Source organism: Leiobunum rupestre, chromosome 4 (assembly GCF_980474605.1).
Source record: "Leiobunum rupestre chromosome 4, qqLeiRupe1.1.hap1, whole genome shotgun sequence".
In the NCBI taxonomy this organism is placed as follows: domain Eukaryota; kingdom Metazoa; phylum Arthropoda; class Arachnida; order Opiliones; family Sclerosomatidae; genus Leiobunum; species Leiobunum rupestre.
In genome coordinates, this window is record NC_143387.1 from 70,265,395 (window position 1) to 70,288,024 (window position 22,630).

The 22,630-nt window shown below is 35.6% G+C and overlaps 1 protein-coding gene across 1 annotated transcript in view; it reads right to left on the minus strand.

Moving 5' to 3' along the window:
- The window catches only part of LOC149948895 (unextended protein-like), a 45,181-nt gene that overhangs the window by 9,483 nt on the left and 13,068 nt on the right, over window positions 1–22,630 (minus strand). Inside the window, exons 4-5 of the mRNA XM_090174072.1 lie at window positions 1,680–1,823; window positions 905–1,048 (exon numbers count right to left, since the gene is read on the minus strand). Coding sequence (XP_090030198.1) covers window positions 905–1,048; window positions 1,680–1,823 — 288 coding nt within the window. The remainder of the gene's footprint in view (window positions 1–904; window positions 1,049–1,679; window positions 1,824–22,630) is intronic.

A 22,630-nucleotide genomic window follows, 5' to 3' on the forward strand; every position in this document is an offset into this window, starting at 1 on the left:
TCAGTCTATTGGAGTGTCAAATCAATCCTCGTCGGTCAACTACAAGCACATCGCTATCACGATGACCTCTGACCGTTTACTCAACCTACGCCTTCAACCCATACAACACGATTGCTGTCACAATCACCCCTTTCCGCTTGAGGCTAATTCAGTACGTTCGGGTAGATGTCAAAAGCGTAAGAAATAGAATTTACTGATAACCGATCCGAGATTCTCACTCACTATCTCTCTAACAAGTTACAAGCTAGATTAACACGCAGCATGGAGGAAAAAGTAAGGAGACGAAACGATCTCAAAAAGAGATTACACAAATTAAGGTACCAAAGATTATCGATTTCAGAAAAACAATTATACTAAACTAGAAAGTAGGCAATAAATTAAATTTTGCCGGAATATTAAAATTGGTCCAATTTTTAACTATGAGAAATAAAAAATAAATAAAAAGAGCTTAAATCAAATTGGTTCCATTTAAAAACTTTTAGACTAGCACAAAAACTTCACAATGGTTATAATATTAACTATTCAAATTATCGTAGGTTCAGGGTTAATTATCGAAAAGAGCGTACTATATTTTATTCGCTATATAAGTTATCGTACGACCCTAAAAATTATCGACGCGTCAGATCGTACATTTGGCAACGCTGCACGGGGGTATAAATTAGAAAAGGTGGTACTAGCGCGTTACTTGAGAACAAAAATACCAAAATTCAAAAAAGTCTTGGTCGGCTTCCAGACTTTTCGACTCCTTTCAGTTTCTCCACGCAACGAAAGAGGTTTAAAAAACTCCCTTTTTTCAAGGCCTCATCCAGTTTTTCCGAGATTGAAAAGTCGTTGATCTTTTTTATCTACCCTTTTGTAAACTGTACCTGGCCGCGATTAATAATAAGAAAGAGTCGTTAATTACCCGTCGAAAGATACTGGAAGGTAGCTAGCGCCAACTGCGGAGAAATGATGCTGTTTCCTTGGACTCCGGTGCCAATTTTGGCGAAATCGGAAAAGTCTTGTTTGTTCTGGATCTCGTAGCGACGTAACTTGTGACGGTTATCGGCTAAAGGGGGTACAGAACGTGAGTTAAGTTTTATTTAAATGGGGAATCAGGGTTAGGATACAGAGTTGCCAGCCGTTACATGGAACCTAGTGACCAACGCGAAAAGCTCATCTAAGCTAAGCAGACGCTTTTGTGCTTTATAATAATAAATCATCTGTTTAACAGACGTGAATCCAGAAATAAAAATTACTTCTTTAATTATTAGAACATCATCGTATGATTAAATTTTCATTAAAATCTGTAGCTTTATAAAGATTAAAATTGATTAAGTCATGATAAAATGTTTAATCTCGACTAAACTTGTAGAAAAAGGGATCTGCCCCTCGATAATTTAATTTTTTTATAAAATTGTAAATTATACATTCTTTTTAAAGCCACTTTTTTGGAGCTCCAATTCTTCCCCAAATGTTTGTATTATTTTTATTGGCCACTAAAAATATTTTCAAGCAATATTATTTAAAAAATAATCCTTCAAAATAAAAAAGATATTAGCATGGTCATTAATCATTTAAATCAAAAAATATTTTAGTTTAGCAGATAATATTGATGAAAAACAGGCCAACTGGCAACTCTGGTGCTAGAGTGGGTATGCAATGGATTGTGAGTAGGCAAATGAAAAGGTTTGGCGTACTTAAAATGTCCGATTCATCGATGATTTCCGATTGGATTATCTCTTCGATGACGTCCTCCAGGGTGACCACGCCCACGATTTCGTAGAACGGGTCGGTGTCGTCTTCAGTGTGGACGTGACGCACGAAGGCCATGTGAGATTGTCCTGTAACGGACACAAATTAAACCACATATAATAGACAGTTACTCATTTTTGTTTTTGCAAAAAAAATAGGAAGAATTTATTACTTCCACCAAGTTTAGATTGGCGCCATCTATGTAATTTAAATTATTAAAGTGACGGTTTACCACGTGGTTAAAAAGATTAAGTTTATTTTAAAAACCTAATATTTAGAGCTTTCGAGCCGCTAAATATTTTAAAATAAACTTAATATTTTTAACAACGTAGTCTCCCGTCATTTAAATAATTAAACTTACTTCGATTCGTCTTACCATGGATTAAAAAAGTGTTAAAATATATGGCGCCATCTAGTATGACTAAAAGCATTAAAATCGAACCTCAAATGGGTTCGCTCTAACAAGGAGACTACCCGAGGTGGTTATCACCGATTTTGATGAAACTCTGAGCTTAGTTAGACCTTATGGGCTTTAGTTTTCCTATGGCAACCCGAAATGTTTTATCTCTCCATTTAAAAAAGCATGGGATTTTCTCGGTTAACCAAATATTGTTTAAATTTTACCAAAATTGATAGATTTTACCCAAAATAGGTCAAATTCATCTTTTTGGGTAAGTTTTGAAAATGTAATTTTTGAAATTTTTTTAGTAAGTAAATAAGTACCTTGTGAAATCGAGAAAATCCCATGCTTTTTTAAATGGAGATTTTTGTTTTGAGAGATCAAAAACATTTTCGGTTGCCATGGGAAAACTAAAGCCCATTGCAACTTTTCCCTTTGGCAATTTTCATACTACCATAAGGTCTACCTAACCCCCGAGTTTCAACAAAATCGGTGATAACCATCTCGGGTTGTCTCCTTGTAAGTACATATTTGTCAAAGCAGAAGGTGAAACGCCATTAGAGGACGATTATTAAATACCCGAAGCCTTACCAGATGGCGACAGTAATCTGACACGTAGAATTTGTTTTAAGTGCTAAAAATATATTTTTTTTACGTTTATAGTTTTTAGATAGAAGTTGTTTATTTGTAATAAATCAATATTTAATCCGATTTCGCCAAAATATTGAAATTAGCGCCATCTAGCATAATTAAAAGTATGAAAATTTAACCTCTAATGGCTCTCCTATAAACGTTTGTTTCCTTGTAATTAATTTAGGAATAGTTTTATTTCGTAACATTTAAGAGATGTTAACCAGGGTTGCCACAAATTTTTCAGATTCAAATTCCCTGACTAATCCCTGTTTTTCCTGACCATTTTAACAGATTTTCCCTGAATTATTAGGGCCAAAATGTTTCTTTTATATTTTACTTTTATCAGAAGTTAATAAATTTAGATGAACTTATATTTCAGTAAAAAGGTTATTGCAATGTTGAGAAAATTAGCCAAACATTCAAGGAAATAAATGATAATCGTGGAATTTGTCATAGATCTAGAGTTAAATTACCTTCAAAAAGTGCCAAGATAAAATTGAATTCCCTGACTTTTCCCTGAATTGTTACCAATTCTTAAAATTCCGCGACTTTTTAGTCCCATTTTTAAATTCCCCGTCTTTTCTCTGACGTGTGGCAACCCTGTTAACGTACCAAACCAAAAGAAAGGCATTAGATTCGGAGTTGCGAGACCTTATTCTAAATAAGAAAGAGATTTGGGTGCAGGGGCCAAAACTAAAGTAGGCAATCAGCGTCTAAAGCCCAAATGTCAAGTTTACGTAAACGAGAAAATGATTGATAAGTTGCGTTAGTAAATTTCGGGTATAAATAAAAACAGGCGCCGTTTCGTCCAAACTCCAGAACGGACGAAATTTCTCTCGGAAAAATTCCTCTGGGTAGGATATTAAACGAGAAGAAATCAGATTATCCGTCGACATCCAATGACCCATTTTCCCGGATAATATACACTCGTATGCTGGCTTTTCGTTCATATTTCTAATAATTTTCCATCTAGACGTTTTTTGTCTCTTTCCATACCGTTGAAGCCTATAACAGAAAAGAACCACGGAGGAAATGTCAGGAGTCGTAAGACGCTCTTTACGCGTCACCATGACTTCGTTCGCTTAACAGTCATGGGAGGTAACTCGGCCAAGCATTTAAATTCCTTATACGAAAAATACGATTCTATTTGCCAATGTCTAGGATTCTATTTGTCGATGTATAGGATTATATTTGTCAATGTATAGGATTATATTTGTCAATGTATAGGATTATATTTGTCAATGTATATGATTATATTTGTCAATGTATAGGATTATATTTGTCAATGTATAGGATTATATTTGTCAATGTATAGCATTATATTTGTCAATGTATAGGAATATATATTTGTCGAAGTATATTTGTCGAAGTATAGGATTATATTTGTCGAAGTATAGGATTATATTTGTCGAAGTATAGGATTATATTTGTCGAAGTATAGGATTATATTTGTCGAAGTATAGGATTATATTTGTCGAAGTATAGGATTATATTTGTCGAAGTATAGGATTATATTTGTCGAAGTATAGGATTATATTTGTCAATGTATAGGATTCTATTTGTCAATGTATAGGATTCTATTTGTCAATGTATAGGATTCTATTTGTCAATGTCTAGGATTCTATTTGACAATGTCTAGGATTCTATTTGACAATGTCTAGGATTCTATTTGACAATGTCTAGGATTCTATTGGTCAATGTATAGGATTCTATTGGTCAATGTATAGGATTCTATTGGTCAATGTCTAGGATTCTATTTGTCAATGTATAGGATTCTATTTGTCAATGTCTAGGATTCTATTTGACAATGTCTAGGATTCTATTTGACAATGTCTAGGATTCTATTTGACAATGTCTAGGATTCTATTTGACAATGTCTAGGATTCTATTGGTCAATGTATAGGATTCTATTGGTCAATGTATAGGATTCTATTGGTCAATGTCTAGGATTCTATTGGTCAATGTCTAGGATTCTATTGGTCAATGTCTAGGATTCTATTGGTCAATGTCTAGGATTCTATTTGTCAATGTCTAGGATTCTATTTGTCAATGTCTAGGATTATATTTGACAATGTCTAGGATTCCATTTGTGAATGTCTAGGATTATATTTGTCAAAGTATAGGATTTAAGTTAAATTACTTAACAATATTTAAACTACAGGATTTTTAAGTATGGTCTGAGCAGCATGATGCTATGTGACGTACGAAATTGGTTATTTGTTTTCTTAGCATTGTGGCGTTCGTTAGGATTTCAGGACCAGAAAGCCAGAAAAATAATACTAACTTTAATTAATGGTCTTGCTATTTATGATTTGGCGTAATTAAACGGTATTAATTTAAAAGAAAACATTTAAAATTATATTAAAAAAGTAACAGCGGGTAATCATATATAGGAAAAAATCAGTTAATTCAAAAAATATCGTGATAATACGGTCAATCAACGGTCAGTCATCGGAAAAACCGACTCATTCAGCCGATGATTTCGAAAAGCAACCCATTAGCGGCATGACGTCATAGTAAGTAACCGTTGTCGGCGATGAGAGCTACTGAAAGTCCCCTCACAATGCCCAATTTCCTCGCTAACTTCCCCGCTGAGCTCTCACGCGCGGAAAGACCCGGTGTTGACCCCCTTTTTTCAGTCCCCATGACTGTCGGGCATTAAAATTGCGTTACCACTCCTAACGTTTTCTCCGTGATACGGTGAAAGTATTTATATATTTCTCGTCTACACTGACTGACGACACTACGAGGGCGTACGGAGAACTTGATGAAATCTGGATTTGTCCTAGATTTAGCATCTCCCTTGACGAAGATATTGAGGTTTTAGGCCTGTAATAGTATTATCAGTCATTTCTTTATTGCTTTCAGAGACGAAAGAAGAAAAAGGTCAATTTATTTGGTATTTGGCCTTGATTTTGTGTCGTTGAAAGTTGCGCTTTACACCAAATATGTTGTAATATGTAAAAATATTTGAAAAGTTTCAAAATTGAACGCCGAACAATTCTAAAACCAGTTCCCAAGTAAACTTGAATCGGTTACTTCTCTTAGTTTATTTAAACGCCAAATTCCGTTTAAGGAATAAAAAATTGTAAGTTTCTAGTTTTTATAAAATTTTCGTTTAGAATACTATAAAAGTTAATTAAAATCGTTTATCTAAAAAATAAATAATAATTTATATAATAATAATAATAAATTAGATAAGACGCCATTTTATTTAATATCATGACTTTAAGTAGTACGAATGCCAATGAATTAAATAGAGCCTAATAGTAATTGATATTGTCACAATCCTTATTACGAACAGTAATATAGTGAGTTGCAGGCTAAGAAAGAAAATATATAGTACAATCGGCGCAAGGATGCCTCAGATCGTTTCCGGTCATTCCACCGCGCGAAATTTGAATTTGGCCATTTTACGGTCAAATTCGAATTTTGCTCTTTTTGTCGTCTTTTGGCGCCATCTAGAGACCGAAATTGGAATCTTTATTTTTTAATTTCATAATTGTGGTGGCGAGCAAATTTAAAAGATAAGGCATTCCTATCATTCTTAAATTGAAAATAGTATGTATAATTATTTATTTTAGTAAATTTATTTTTACGTCTTACCAGTTAAATCGGCAGTTTCTTTTAAAATAGTTACCACGCTTTCTTGGGGGTAACGTTGTAATAATGAACTACATGTATAGACGTTTAAAATTATATTTTTCTCTTTACTTGTGAACAATAAACCTTTATCATGCTTTTTATAGTAACCTCTTGGGCTATTTAAAATATTTGGAGCTTCAATTATCGAACCTTCTTTAGCTGCATTCAGTAATTAAACTCATGACAACACGAAATTAAAAAATTGATTCCAATTTCGGTTCCTAGATGGCACGAAAAAATGATGAAACTCACGAAATTTGAAATTGACTGTAAAGGGGTCAAATTTGAATTACGCGCGGTTGACTGGCCGGAAATGGTCTGAGGTATCCTTGCGCTGACTGTACTATATATTTTGTCTTTCTTAGCCTGCAACTCACTATAGTAAGTGTAGGGAGCTAAGACACCCTAGGCTCCTCCGTGGAACTCTTTCCCGGGTTTATATCTAGCATAATATTTGATAGGAATTTAGGGGCCCCCTGAAGCCCTGTGGCCTTCCACATTGCGGGGTCCTTATTTACGCCACTGCTTGGCACCACCCTCCTACGAAATTTGACCCAGTCACCCGAATTCAAAGTTGGGATGCACCGATATGGGTACAGCCGATGTATCGGCCGAGATTAACAAAGTTATCTATCATAACCGTAGTGTATATGATAAAATCATTGTAAAGACGGTTCAGTACATTTTATTCTAATTTTTCATGAAAAAAGGTTTGCAAGAGCATATCCGAATATGTTTCTTTTAATTTTACGTGATAAATATTTTCTATCACAAATCCAATATCGTTGGTTTTTATTTGTTTACACTCGTAACCCCCTGTCTAAAAAATGTATGTTCTAGCTTCTGAAGTCTGGCGTACGTGGTGCGGCCAATCAAATAAAATTTTAATTTCGTTAGTTTATAGAGAATTTTCTTATCTTTAAATGTTTTTCTGGAAATATTTTTCTAATACCGGTATCGTCCAATATCGACTTCGCTGAAGCCGATATTGGCCGATACCGATATTATAAAAATAGGTCGATATATCAATGCATCCCTAATTCAAAGGCAATAAAAGTCGCTAGATGACTTGGGCCGAAAGTGGTGCCTTTATTATATTTAGCACATGTTAATCAAATATATGAAATTTAGAAATAATAATAATAATGAATATAACATGTTAGCGATCTATTAAGTGTTATTTGAAATGATCGACTAACGCTATTCCGTGGCTAAACGCTCCTAGAAATTATTTCGACTGTTTGATTCCAGGCATGGTGGTTCGTTATATTTCAGGAATTTTAAATAACCGCTTCATCCTTTAGGAGCGCTGTTGATTGATTGAGAAGTGTTAAATTAAATTAAAGCCCCCACAATTACTATTTCCAAATATTCAAAACACTTTTTGACAGTGTTACTTAATGGCCACTTTTTATATAAACGTCCAGGCCACAATAGTGGCTAACAAAGGAGTATTGCACGTAAAATGCCAAAACCACTAGGTTGATAATTTTCAATTATTTATTTTAAGAGTAGTAAAATTACTCTTGAAGTAACTCTGACGTTTAATTTTTACGATATTTTTTTTAGTAAAAAATATTGTCCACTATCGGTCATATTGACTTGTAAACACAATACCGGTTAAAGGCCTAGGATTTTTTCCACCTGTTTTCCTTTAAGTTTACTTCCCCCTAAACCGAGCGCTCTAAATCGTGTAGGAGAAACTTGTAGCCGAGTGTAGATTGTACGCAATAAAGCTACGTCTACACTCAGCTACAAATTCCCCTACACGACTTAGAGCTTAACCCGTCTATTATTGTCGAAATGGAAACTTTTGAAATTCGCTTTATATCTTTATTACACGCGATAATAAGCAGAATTACACGCGATAATCAGCGGTAAATGCTTTAAAATTATTATTACTCCGGCCTTGATATAGATACTCGCTGATCGTACCCAAGTTTCTTTTTCATTTTATTCTGTGGCCCCTAATTTAGAAAAGAAAATATTATCTCTCAATCTGTAATTACGACTGTTTCCAAACTAAAACGATCATAAATTTGAGTTGTTTAACAACATGAGACAGGTTTAACCATCCCTCGAAAACGTGAACGGGGAAACTTATAGTTGTGTACAGTCTACACTCAGCTACAAGTTACAACTACACGATTTAGAAAAGTGCCTTAACGCGGATATTATTTCTGGAAATGTCCACTATTTTCCATCTGGATTTTTTCAATAGTTGATTTTATCAAATGTCTTTACGCTTGCCCAACTTGTTGAAATGTTGCCCTGGAATAGTTCAGCCAATGCCTAAGAATGAGTTCATAAGCTCTTTAGTGGGAGAGGAAACGGATCCACAGCTGAAACGGGGAGGCAACATTTCAACAAGATGGCCAAGGCTATTTTATAAAAAGAACTGTTGCGTCAAACGGCGGCAGCGTTGCCAAACGTACGATAATTATCGTACACGCCGATAATGTCTAACAAATTTTTGGGACGTACAATATTTTCAATGGTGTACTATATAGTACCCATTTTTCGATAATTCAGCTTGCGAACGATTATTTTTAAATTTGCTTAAAAACAGTTAAAACTGACTTAAACGGTCGAACTTCAAGTGTTATAAAAAAAAATCACTAATTCAAAGGGAATATAACCTGCAAAGCAATCCTTATGGAAGACCCCTTCAAATTTTGAAACTACCCTGTACAGTGGCGCTAAACATTTCTAAAGCCAAAGGCAAGAGCGGCCAGAGTTGCAATCGTTGGTGTTCTACACCAAATACCCGAGGTTATATTCCCTTTAACGTCAGTATTTTACACAATTCAAATTTATCACCAGTTTTCACGCGTCCAATAATTTAATTCTGAGATCGATAATTTGAATTTAAGGAACTGGGGGTCTCAAGGCATACAATTGCCTCAAGACAGGTTCACACTTACCCCTAAAATCGCTTCGTATTGGATAACTATTTTTCAAAACCAGCGTGAGAAATCGCTTCGTGCTGGTTTGGGAAGCAACTCGTCCAAGTCGGTTCGCTTAGAATCGCTTTCAACACGACAAGGCGGGGAAGTCAAATTGCTCGTATTTTCCAAATAATGGGAATAAAATTCTAAATAATGTCCAATAATATTACTGTATGTATAGTAAACATGATTAACTAATTGTTTTGGGATACATTTTAGTATTTTCAAAATTCTGTATTTCTGGTCATAATTTGGCTATAAGCGAACTGGGGTGAAGCGATTTCGCACGTGTGAACCAAGAATAATCGTCGGCGGTCAAACCCACCTAAACCGAATTTAAAGCTCTAGTGTGACCGTGATTTAAAGTTTTATTTTATCTATTGTATTTCTATACAGGTTGTTTCAACAGGTTATGCAAAAATTTGAAGGAGTTGTAGGGGGTGAGTTGAGAAGTATGCCTGTTTTTTCCCCATTTTCCTACGATGAGTAAAAAAGCGCCAGAGAGGTTCAAAGTGTGGCCTACTAGCCCCTGGAAGTAGGCTGCAACAAGCGCAAAACAAAGCAGCGGGGACTTTAAATACTGTTTAAGTTTACTCTTTCACGCTGGTTACCTCGATTTGTTTTCAAAGTCCCTTTTTACCTGTCACACGAACCCCAACCTTAATGTTCGCGTTTCCCCGCTGCTTTGTTTTGCGCTTGTCGCAGCCTACTTCCAGGGGCTAGTAGGCCACACTTTGAAGCTCTCTGGCGCTCTTTTAACTCATCGTAGGAAAATGGGAAAACAACAGGCATACTTCTCAACTCACTCCCTACAACTCCTTAACATTTTGGCATAACCTTCTGAAGCACCCTGTATACAATGACGTAACGGCCCCGTCATTCGAGTAAGTTTAAAAAGCGACACCAATTAAACATCGCGTTCGTCTGGAGGGGGGTTACGTGTCAATTTCGCACGACTAGTTTTCCAAGTAATTAGCCTTGGGTGTCGATATGTCACAGATTTTCGCGATACTATACCCACAGTCTAAACAAAACAAAACGTAGTGTCAATTACATCAATAAAATGCTTTTAAGAAATATATTTTTGATTTATTCTAACGAAGATAAGAAGTGTCGATTGCGAAGCTGATCCAGTAAGGCCATCAAATCCTAATTGCCAGTTCCGGCTTCGTCAATATTTACGGCGATTCGAGCTTAACGAGGGCCTTGAATGAATGTACCACTTGCAAAATGATTATTTTCGATTATGCCGAGTACGTCGAGTAAATTATCTTTTTATCGCAACTCGTTGAAAGAATTCTTTTATTTATCGAATTTCTTCAATTTTATGACGCCTAAAGATATTACTCCCAAGAATGAGAATGACCACGTTGAGATGATTTTTAGAGTTTTTGCCAATCCACCTCACGCTCTACCAGCTAGGAGCAACAAACGCAAGGACAACGCGGCTAGCCTCTAAACACGCTAACGCGGTGTTGTGTACAAATTTCATTTGACGAGCCTTTCCGCTGAACACGGATTAAACACGCTTCTTTTATCAATCTTCAATTTCGTTTAAAATTACAAATAGTAAAAAGTGAAAAGGTTGAATCTGCAAAGCTTCAAATCCTAAAATATAGATCTTCGGTAAGTATGTAAACGAAGTATCATTGCACTCCCGTTTGTTTGCCCCTGGATAGAAACAACTTCCGGTTTGCAGGCTCGCGCTGCTAGGTGGCAAGGTTACAGAGTATTTTTGCGTTTTTTCGCTCGTGGAACATCCTTTAGTGTTTAATCTATGCACTGAACGTTTTACGGGCGAGGGGGAAGACAATTTCCGAATTTCCCCCTTCCGACGGCAGCAGGCGCTAAAGCGTGTAACCAATGAAAAATATACGCAAGAAAATCCACGACGTTTGATCATAAAGAAAGAAGGAAGGGGAGAGATGTATTTCTCCTTTTCACGAAGTGGCTCTTCGCGTCATATGGCTACCATGGTTACCGACTGAATCTTGTACAATAACGCGCATCGTTGTGCGCAACTTCGGCACAGTCAGACTCAAGAGAGAGCTTTCTCTGTTCATTGGCGTTTTTTGGCAAAGGCTTACCAAAGTTCGGTAGAATCGGTAATAAATTTAATATAGAACTAAAAGTAAGTTATAATTTTATATGGTATAAATTGAATTTCTTGACTAGTATATCTAGTGTTGCTATTGCAATTTTTATAGCAGCACTTTGTGTGGTAAACCATTTTAATTAAAAACTCACTACCTATAAGCACGTGGCAGAACCACAGCTGTCTCTTTCACCTTGGATTAACAATAGTAGTGCCTACCTGGATATATCACTTGGAAAAAACCTGACAATTAAATGACTTTTGCGACAGCAGCGCCGCTTTGGCGAAGTTAACGGAGAATTTCCGAAACTCCCGTAACTCGTAGCCTTCTACAAGGCAGAACCCGTAACAAACACTTAGGAAATGCACGCGGAACGCTAGAGTGATATATCCAGGTAGGCACTACTATTGGTAATCCAAGCTTTCACTGTGGGAAAGTTTCAAATTCTCACATATTATGACGATGCGCAACGGCGATGCGCGTAAGTGTACGAGCTTCTCTCTACCGTCGAGTTTACGTCACCCCCGTTCTAAATATCTCTCCCCTTCCTTCTTTCTCTATGGTTTGACGGGTTGCGTTCTCCTTGTGTGGGGTCTGGGGTGCTGTGTTTGTTGCTCCTAGCTCTAACGATAAGCTCCTTCTCTTAAAGGGAATATAACCTCAACGAATTCTTTATGGAAGAGCCCCGTCACAATTTGTGCAAGAATTCATATTATATAAATATCTAAAGCCATATAATGGAACGGCAAATATATTGAAAGTGTTGGTGATTTACACCAAATAGCCGTGGTTCTCTTTAAGAGTCAAATCGACTAAGTATCTCACTGGTTCCCTTAAAACTGACGCGACTGAAATAACCGCCGGTGACGTTTCAGGGTTCGTATGAAATCTACGGAATTAATTTTCCTGACTTTTCCAGGTTTTCCCTGACCATTTCGGTACAATAAATGAAATGTTTGAAGTAAAATCTTGCGAAATATTTAATATGTATTTTTAATATATGTTTAAAAAATATATTTTCAAATTCCCAGATTTTTCCCTGACATTTGGGAACCATTATCAAATTCCCAGACCTTTCCCTGCCATTTGAAAACCATTTTCAAATTCCCAGACCTTTCCCTGACATTTGAAAACCATTATCAAATTCCCAGACCTTTCCCTGCCATTTGAAAACCATTTTCAAATTCCCAGACCTTTCCCTGCCATTTGAAAACCATTTTCAAATTTCCAGACCTTTCCCTGCCATTTGAAAACCATTTTCAAATTTCCAGACCTTTCCCTGCCATTTGAAAACCATTTTCAAATTTCCAGACCTTTCCCTGCCATTTGAAAACCATTTTCAAATTTCCAGACCTTTCCCTGCCATTTGAAAACCATTTTCAAATTTCCAGACCTTTCCCTGACATTTGGGAACCATTATCAAATTCTCAGACCTTTCCCTGCCATTTGAAAACCATTTTAAAATTTCCAGACCTTTCCCTGACATTTGGGAACCATTATCAAATTTCCAGACCTTTCCCTGACATTTGGGAACCATTATCAAATTCTCAGACCTTTCCCTGCCATTTGGGAACCATTATCAAATTCCCAGACCTTTCCCTGCCATTTGAAAACCATTATCAAATTTCCAGACCTTTCCCTGACATTTGGGAACCATTATCAAATTCTCAGACCTTTCCCTGACATTTGGGAACCATTATCAAATTCCCAGACCTTTCCCTGCCATTTGAAAACCATTATCAAATTCCCAGACCTTTCCCTGACATTTGGGAACCATTATCAAATTCTCAGACCTTTCCCTGACATTTGGGAACCATTATCAAATTCCCAGACCTTTCCCTGCCATTTGGGAACCATTATCAAATTCCCAGACCTTTCCCTGCCATTTGAAAACCATTATCAAATTTCCAGACCTTTCCCTGCCATTTGAAAACCATTTTCAAATTCCCAGACCTTTCCCTGACATTTGGGAACCATTTTCAAATTCCCAGACCTTTCCCTGACATTTGGGAACCATTTTCAAATTCCCAGACCTTTCCCTGACATTTGGGAACCATTTTCAAATTCCCAGACCTTTCCCTGACATTTGGGAACCATTTTCAAATTCCCAGACCTTTCCCTGACATTTGGGAACCATTTTCAAATTCCCAGACCTTTCCCTGACATTTGGGAACCATTTTCAAATTCCCAGACCTTTCCCTGACATTTGGGAACCATTTTCAAATTCCCAGACCTTTCCCTGACATTTGGGAACCATTTTCAAATTCCCAGACCTTTCCCTGACATTTGGGAACCATTTTCAAATTCCCAGACCTTTCCCTGACATTTGGGAACCATTTTCAAATTCCCAGACCTTTCCCTGACATTTGGGAACCATTTTCAAATTCCCAGACCTTTCCCTGACATTTGGGAACCATTTTCAAATTCCCAGACCTTTCCCTGACATTTGGGAACCATTTTCAAATTCCCAGACCTTTCCCTGACATTTGGGAACCATTTTCAAATTCCCAGACCTTTCCCTGACATTTGGGAACCATTATCAAATTCCCAGACCTTTCCCTGCCATTTGGGAACCATTATCAAATTCCCAGACCTTTCCCTGCCATTTGAAAACCATTATCAAATTTCCAGACCTTTCCCTGCCATTTGAAAACCATTTTCAAATTCCCAGACCTTTCCCTGACATTTGGGAACCATTTTCAAATTCCCAGACCTTTCCCTGACATTTGGGAACCATTTTCAAATTCCCAGACCTTTCCCTGACATTTGAGAACCATTTTCAAATTCCCAGACCTTTCCCTGACATTTGGGAACCATTTTCAAATTCCCAGACCTTTCCCTGACATTTGGGAACCATTTTCAAATTCCCAGACCTTTCCCTGACATTTGGGAACCATTTTCAAATTCCCAGACCTTTCCCTGACATTTGGGAACCATTTTCAAATTCCCAGACCTTTCCCTGACATTTGGGAACCATTTTCAAATTCCCAGACCTTTCCCTGACATTTGGGAACCATTTTCAAATTCCCAGACCTTTCCCTGACATTTGGGAACCATTTTCAAATTCCCAGACCTTTCCCTGACATTTGGGAACCATTTTCAAATTCCCAGACTTTTGAGAAGCATTTTCAAAATACCAGACCTATCCCACCCACATTATATAAATTTGGGAAATTACGTTATATTTCAAAGTGATAATTAATTAACTTAATTAAAATTTAAAATTGTTTTAATAATTTATTTTTAGTAATCCAAGTGAGGCATACCTATAAAAAAATTCGTTGGGCTAGTCCAGGGTAAGTATAGAACGGGTAATGCCGAGATTACCACGTTGACGTACATAAACGCGCGTTTGATGATTGTTCAGGAGCATAATACTAAAAATACGCTAGAATGAAGCTTAGAAATAATAATCCACATTAAATAATTATTGATCACTTTGTAATTTACGCAATAGACATTTCTAAAATGGATTAATATAACACGCGTAGGACCTTTAAGTATTCAACCGAAAATAGGCGAAATTCGAAGTTCCCACCGCCTATTAACCGGAAATTCGTGCTAGTATCTTTCCGAAAAATGTACTAGATATTTTGCCTTTCTCAACCTGCAACTGACAAGGAGACTACCCGAGGTGGTTATCTCCGATTTGGTTAAAACTCGGGTGGTAAGTAGACCTTCGTGTAACTTGTAAATCCCTAAAAGGGTGGACAAGAATGGGCTTTCGTTTTGCCATGGCAACCAAAAATGTTTTTCACAACTTAAAAACTGATTACTCGTATCCAGTGGCGGCGCTAGGGGGTGGGCCAGGTAGGCCACTGCCTACCTTAAAATTTCGAAAGGGCCCCAAAATCATCCTATAAGGGGCCCCAAATTTATCTAGAAAGGGTCTCAAAATTGTCCCCAGAGATAAAATTATTTATAATGAAACAATTGTCGATAATGAATTTAGACATTTTTGAGGTATCTCCTAGTAAATAAAACCAGTTCTGTTATATTTGGACTCGTTTTACTGTTGTTAGAACTTTTTTGTTCGTCATGTACAGCACTACTATATTTTATTGAAGGATTTCGTTGAGAAAAGGGGGGTCCGGGGTCGGGGGCCCATTTATTTGGTTTGCCTACCCTCGCGAAAATTCCTGGCGCCGCCACTGCTCGTATCTACCCAATATATGTATATTTTCACATATTTACCAAAATTGACGTATATTGGTCCAAATGTAGCAGATTTAGCCCTGATCTGAATTATGTATCTAATTGACGAACCTTTTTTAATTTTTTGAAAAATATTGTTAGGGGGACCCATAAAATCTTCGATTTTCCCATGTTAATTTTCATTGAGAAAATCAGTTTTTAAGTTATAGTATAGTACATGCATTCTGCAATATGCGCGGCTACATATTATCTGTTAACACGAATGTATTCGTGGTTTGACAAACCCACGAATGTAACTAGAAATAGATAATGATTCGTTAAATTATCTACGCAACATTTTTGCGACAAAATACGGGACTTTTTCCTAGGATATGATACCGATTATTTCAACATTCTTTTCGGAATTTGTTGCGCAACAATTATTTCTTTAAATATGTCTTAACTTCTTAAGTGATAGTAGAAGTATATAACTTATCTCTTCGCCGGAGAAGTACTCATTTTATTGCAGACTGACGTTTCGCTATTACAATCATTATAGTTACTTTCTTACTATTACAAAGATAAAATATGGTTTATAAGTATTATTTGCATTTTTTGAGTATATTTAAACCCAATATGGTAGTTTATTCAAATTTGCAAAATTACTAACGAGGAGACGACCCGAGGTGGTTCTCACCGATTTGGTTCAAAGTTGGAGGATTGTAAGACCTAGATGTAACATGAAACCCGTTAAAGGGAAAAGTTACGCTGGGCTTCCGTTTTGCCATGGCAACCAAAAATGTTTTTGACAACATAAAATGAGAAAAAGTCTATGTCAAATAACATGCGAAAATTACAAATTCTAAGGGTCCTCCCTGTGCAAAACTCCAATAATTCAAAAAAAAATATTTAAAAAAAAATGTAAATTTTACATTTTTGGATTACTTTGGACAAATAGGGGGGAATAAAAACCATTTAGGGTGAGCTCGAGCTAATTTGAATAAATAGGTCGAAATTTTAGATATAATACAAAATATTTGTATAACTTATGCCGTGATAACTGCCATATATATTTATATTTACATTATCTGCCCGAATGAATTTGTACTATAGATTTTTATAGTAATCCGATACCATTTTGGAAAATGGCGGATATCAATAAAACTCATCGTGCGATAAGTTCCGTAAATATTCGTCGATTAATCAGAAATTTTCTACGTTTCATTATCTGCCCGAGTTAATTAGACCTATGGGTTTTCCAATAATACTCCGACGCCATTTTGAAATATGGTGGATATAAATATACCTTATGATGCGATAACTGCCGAAATTATTTGTCGATTTACGTGAAATTTTCTACATTACATTATCTGACCGAATAAATAAGCCCCTTACACTGTGATAGAAATATGACGCCATTTTAAAAAATGGCAGATATCAATATCTCATAATGCGATAATAATTTCCCGAGTTACCAATAATTTCCCGAGTTACCAATAATTTCCCGAGTTACCAATAATTTCCCGAGTTACCAATAATTTCCCGAGTTACCAATAATTTCCCGAGTTACCAATAATTTCCCGAGTTACCAATAATTTCCCGAGTTACCAATAATTTCCCGAGTTACCAATAATTTCCCGAGTTACCAATAATTTCCCGAGTTACCAATAATTTCCCGAGTTACCAATAATTTCCCGAGTTACCAATAATTTCCCGAGTTACCAATAATTTCCCGAGTTACCAATAATTTCCCGAGTTACCAATAATTTCCCGAGTTACCAATAATTTCCCGAGTTACCAATAATTTCCCGAGTTACCAATAATTTCCCGAGTTACCAATAATTTCCCGAGTTACCAATAATTTCCCGAGTTACCAATAATTTCCCGAGTTACCAATAATTTCCCGAGTTACCAATAATTTCCCGAGTTACCAATAATTTCCCGAGTTACCAATAATTTCCCGAGTTACCAATAATTTCCCGAGTTACCAATAATTTCCCGAGTTACCAATAATTTCCCGAGTTACCAATAATTTCCCGAGTTACCAATAATTTCCCGAGTTACCAATAATTTCCCGAGTTACCAATAATTTCCCGAGTTACCAATAATTTCCCGAGTTACCAATAATTTCCCGAGTTACCAATAATTTCCCGAGTTACCAATAATTTCCCGAGTTACCAATAATTTCCCGAGTTACCAATAATTTCCCGAGTTACCAATAATTTCCCGAGTTACCAATAATTTCCCGAGTTACCAATAATTTCCCGAGTTACCAATAATTTCCCGAGTTACCAATAATTTCCCGAGTTACCAATAATTTCCCGAGTTACCAATAATTTCCCGAGTTACCAATTATTTCCCAAATTACCAATTATTTCCCAAATTACCAATTATTTCCCAAATTACAAATTATTTCCCAAATTATTAATAATTTTCCAAATTACCCAAAATTTCCGGAATTACAACCATTTTCTGCTTTACCAATAATTTCCCGAATTACCAATAATTCTACAATGCCAATTGAACTAATTTAATAATATTTCAATTTACCAAAATTATGCCTAAATGATATATTTAACCATAATTATTTTCTATTAATCCAATGATATAAGAAATTACCCAATATTATTGGATTTTGCCGAAATGTATTAAAATTTACCCATTTTATATGAAGTTTCCTATAATTTTTTTTAACAATAACAATACAGAATTTATCGCACCAAGGGTTACATTGATGTGCGTTATTTTGAAAAACGGACTATTTCTCTCAAAAGAAATAGGACTAATTTACTCGGTCAGAAATAGAAAATTTCAGAATAGATGACGAATAATTACGGAACTTCTCAGACATGCGCCATTTTGCAAAATGGCTTCGGAATTCTTTCAAAATAGAAAGGACTTTTTTATTCGATCATTTAATGAAACAGAAAAATTCTGATTTATCGTCGAATAATTACGGAACTTATATGACATCCGCCATTTTACAAAATGGCCTCGAATTTTATTAAAATTAATAGGATTATCTTTAATAGATAATGTAAAGTAGAAAATTTCAAGTAATTAAACAAATAATTTCGGCAGTTATCGCATTATGAGATATTGATATCTGCCATTTTGTAAAATGGCGTCAGATTTCTATCACAATGTAAGGGGCTTATTTATTCGGTCAGATAATGTAATGTAGAAAATTTCACGTAAATCGACAAATAATTTCGGCAGTTATCGCATCATAAGGTATATTTATATCCACCATATTTCAAAATGGCGTCGGATTATTATTGGAAAACCCATAGGTCTAATTAACTCGGGCAGATAATGAAACGTAGAAAATTTCTGATTAATCGACGAATATTTACGGAACTTATCGCACGATGAGTTTTATTGATATCCGCCATTTTCCAAAATGGTATCGGATTACTATAAAAATCTATAGTACAAATTCATTCGGGCAGATAATGTAAATATAAATATATATGGCAGTTATCACGGCATAAGTTATACAAATATTTTGTATTATATCTAAAATTTCGACCTATTTATTCAAATTAGCTCGAGCTCACCCTAAATGGTTTTTATTCCCCCCTATTTGTCCAAAGTAATCCAAAAATGTAAAATTTACATTTTTTTTTAAATATTTTTTTTTGAATTATTGGAGTTTTGCACAGGGAGGACCCTTAGAATTTGTAATTTTCGCATGTTATTTGACATAGACTTTTTCTCATTTTATGTTGTCAAAAACATTTTTGGTTGCCATAGCAAAACGGAAGCCCAGCGTAACTTTTCCCTTTAACGGGTTTCATGTTACATCTAGGTCTAACAATCCTCCAACTTTGAACCAAATCGGTGAGAACCACCTCGGGTCGTCTCCTCGTAAGTTTAAGTTGCACATTTACAATGATTTTTGTAAATAACATTTTTCCGCATTCTATTTAACCAAGTAACTTTGTTTCATCATTAGTGGGTGTTATTAAGACTTTATTTACCCTAGGAGCAACAAACCCAGCACCCCACGCGAGGAGAACGCAACCGGTCAGAAGTCGTGCATTTTTCATTGGTTAAGACGCTTTTGCGCCTGCTGCCGTCGGAAGGGAAAAATTCGGAAATTGTCTTCCCCCTTTCCGTAAAACGTTCAGCATAAAGGCTCGTCAAATGAAATTTGTACACAACACCGTGTTTAAAGGCTATTTGCGCTTGTTGCAGCCTACTTCCAGGGGCTAGTAGGCCACACTTTGAAGCTCTCTGGCGCTTTTAACTCATCGTAGGAAAATGGGGAAAAAACAGGCATACTTCTCAACTCACCTCACCCCCTACAACTCCTTCAAATTTTTGCATAACCTTTTGAAACACCCTGTATATTTCCATAAATGAAGATTCAAAACAAAAACTTGTTTTCCCAAAAGGGGTTTTTCGAATTCCTTGAATGTTTGCTCTCAGGAAGCGATATAGCAGTGTCTTCCCAGAATACACGTCACGTCATCAACTTCAAATGAAAAGGTAGCCTACTGTGTCAACACTTCTTTTTTTTATCTCAACCATGGACAAATAAATAGCTTTGCCAAGCTATTAATTTGTCGATGTTTCAACTATATTGCGTCGGCTGAAAGCAAAATCCACGTAACGTTTTGGCGGGCATTTTGAGAAATATCGCGAACTAACACTCCGTAGCTTTGGCTGCGGCCGCCATCATGTTGGGTAGAATTGGTTTTTCAATAGGAAAAGCATCGGTGACATCGTGTGACGTAGAACTGTTAGCTCCTTATTGATTTAAATATTTGAAATAGTAAGTAATTCTTAACGTGTTTATCCCGACGAACATTTACGATAGATATCAGAAATTATAGCGAAAACCTCGTAATAGACGCATTCACATATTGCCTACAGGGAAATATGCAAAAAGGGGGCGAAATCCACCCGAGGTACCTTCCCATTTAATAATGTTTGAGGTAGATGGCGACACTAAAGTTTATGAAAAATAAACTTTTTTAAAAAGTTAATAATTAATTACTAAATTATTATAGTACTTTAAATTTTTATTTAAAATATATAATTTTTGTAATTTAAATTAACAATTAATTTTAACAGTAGTTAACACTCTCCGCCAATTTTGTATTTTAAATCTCGACAAAACCGTTCTTCACTAAAAACTTAAAACTTTCAACCAATCGCTGAAAATAAAATTTATGGCGTCATGTTGCTATCAGAGCGTCATCTACTAACAAATAACGCCATCACAACGTTACCTCGGATAAATTTTACCCCTTTAAAGTCGTCTCTGCCCGTTAAAAATTGTAAATCGATCTATTCAAGTTACGTGCGATTTGCTTTCAGCCGACGATTGTCGAGGAGACGAATTGGCTTAAAATAGCAAATAATGGAAGGTTCAAGGGTCATTATCAACAAGATTCCAGGATGATGTCACGCCAAATAAGAATAATACCATTGACACCAAGAATGTGTTTATTTATTCTGTAGGCAGAATGCCTGTGTTGGGACGATCATGGTCTTGTTCATCCCCCCGGGCACGAGTAGGGAGATGAACACTCAACGAGTATATCGGTCCTATTTGATTTGTTTTAGAGCGTAAGGTGGATTGGGGGTAACGCTAACCATCTTTTCAACACAGTATTATATAAATACATTCTTGGATGACAATGAATACGAGAACTCGGATTTGAAAAAGGTCGATTGATATCGTGTGAATCGAACTCGGAAAAATTACTCGAAGGATGAATCATTAATTTATCTCTATACTAGTTCGAGATTTCTTTGGTTGGGTATCAGCTTAAGCCTATATTTTACTAACTATTTACTGATAGATACTGATGTAAACAATACCCTAAACTAGTGTAAAATAAGTCGCTTGATGATTTAGGCCTTGGGTATTATTATTATTATTATTATTATTATTATTATTATTATTATTATTTTTATTATTATTTAATAAACGCTAGACACTAGACTTTGTGGAGCGTTTGAAAACGGCGACGTACACGCCAACATGTCGAAACATGTAACCCGATTTTAATTTTATTTTTTTAAATTTCTTTTATAGAGTACCGGTAATCGTTGTAAATTTTTTAGTGTTGTTAATATTCCGCAGATCTGAATAATAAAAAATTGAAACATTAATTACTTTTTAAGTTTTTAAGGGTTTTTAATGTTTTTCACTTTCTATCGATATAAAGTGTCTAAAACAAAAAACATACTACAAAACATTAATTTTTAATTAATCAGTTTAAAGCTAGTCTGGAGGTTTAGTTTTACTTTTAAATTCGAAAAAATGAGGCGAAAATGACGCTTTATTTAAATTTGCAAACAATATATTAGACTAATCATGGAATGAAAACGTGTTTATTTTTTTCGGAAAAATACGGGAAATTTTCCGGAAAAAAGGCCTCGGTCAGTTTCCGGAAACATTTCCGACTTACAACACTAAAATTTTTATTTTTATTACTAATAGATATGTGCGAAGTTAAGTACAATTGAGTCACTCAAAAAGATAAGCTGCTCTAGGGACCAAAATAATTGTTTTAAAAACCAATTATCAAAAATACGTAGCCCTTAGCAAATGTTTAACACGATGCCTGGACACACTTTTGTGAAAGATTATTAAAAAAGTATGGTTTTGATCACGGTTAAATTAGTGTCCAATGTCACTGTTGCGCCATATCGGAAATATAAATAGGGAATTTATAATAAGGCGTTCCCATCGTGACAGCGCAAAAAAGTGGCGCCATCTTTTAATTAATTGCCGAACTATTAATTAGTAAAGCGATCCGGATTGCAGAAACTGTTGTTCAACAACTAATCTAGAGATGGCGGCAGTGTAAGTACAATATTTCGTCTGCTGGTAATAAAATTTACAGTAGGTTGACTCTAGTTCACTTCTACCATCCTAGACCGCGGATTGGTTTATTTAAATTTCAATACAAAATTTAATAATAATTCTTAGTTTAATTAAAAAGATTATAATGGCTGGTTTTCACTATGGCGAAAAAGCCAAGATGGCGAACGTCGACGCCAAAAAAAAAACACCGTTA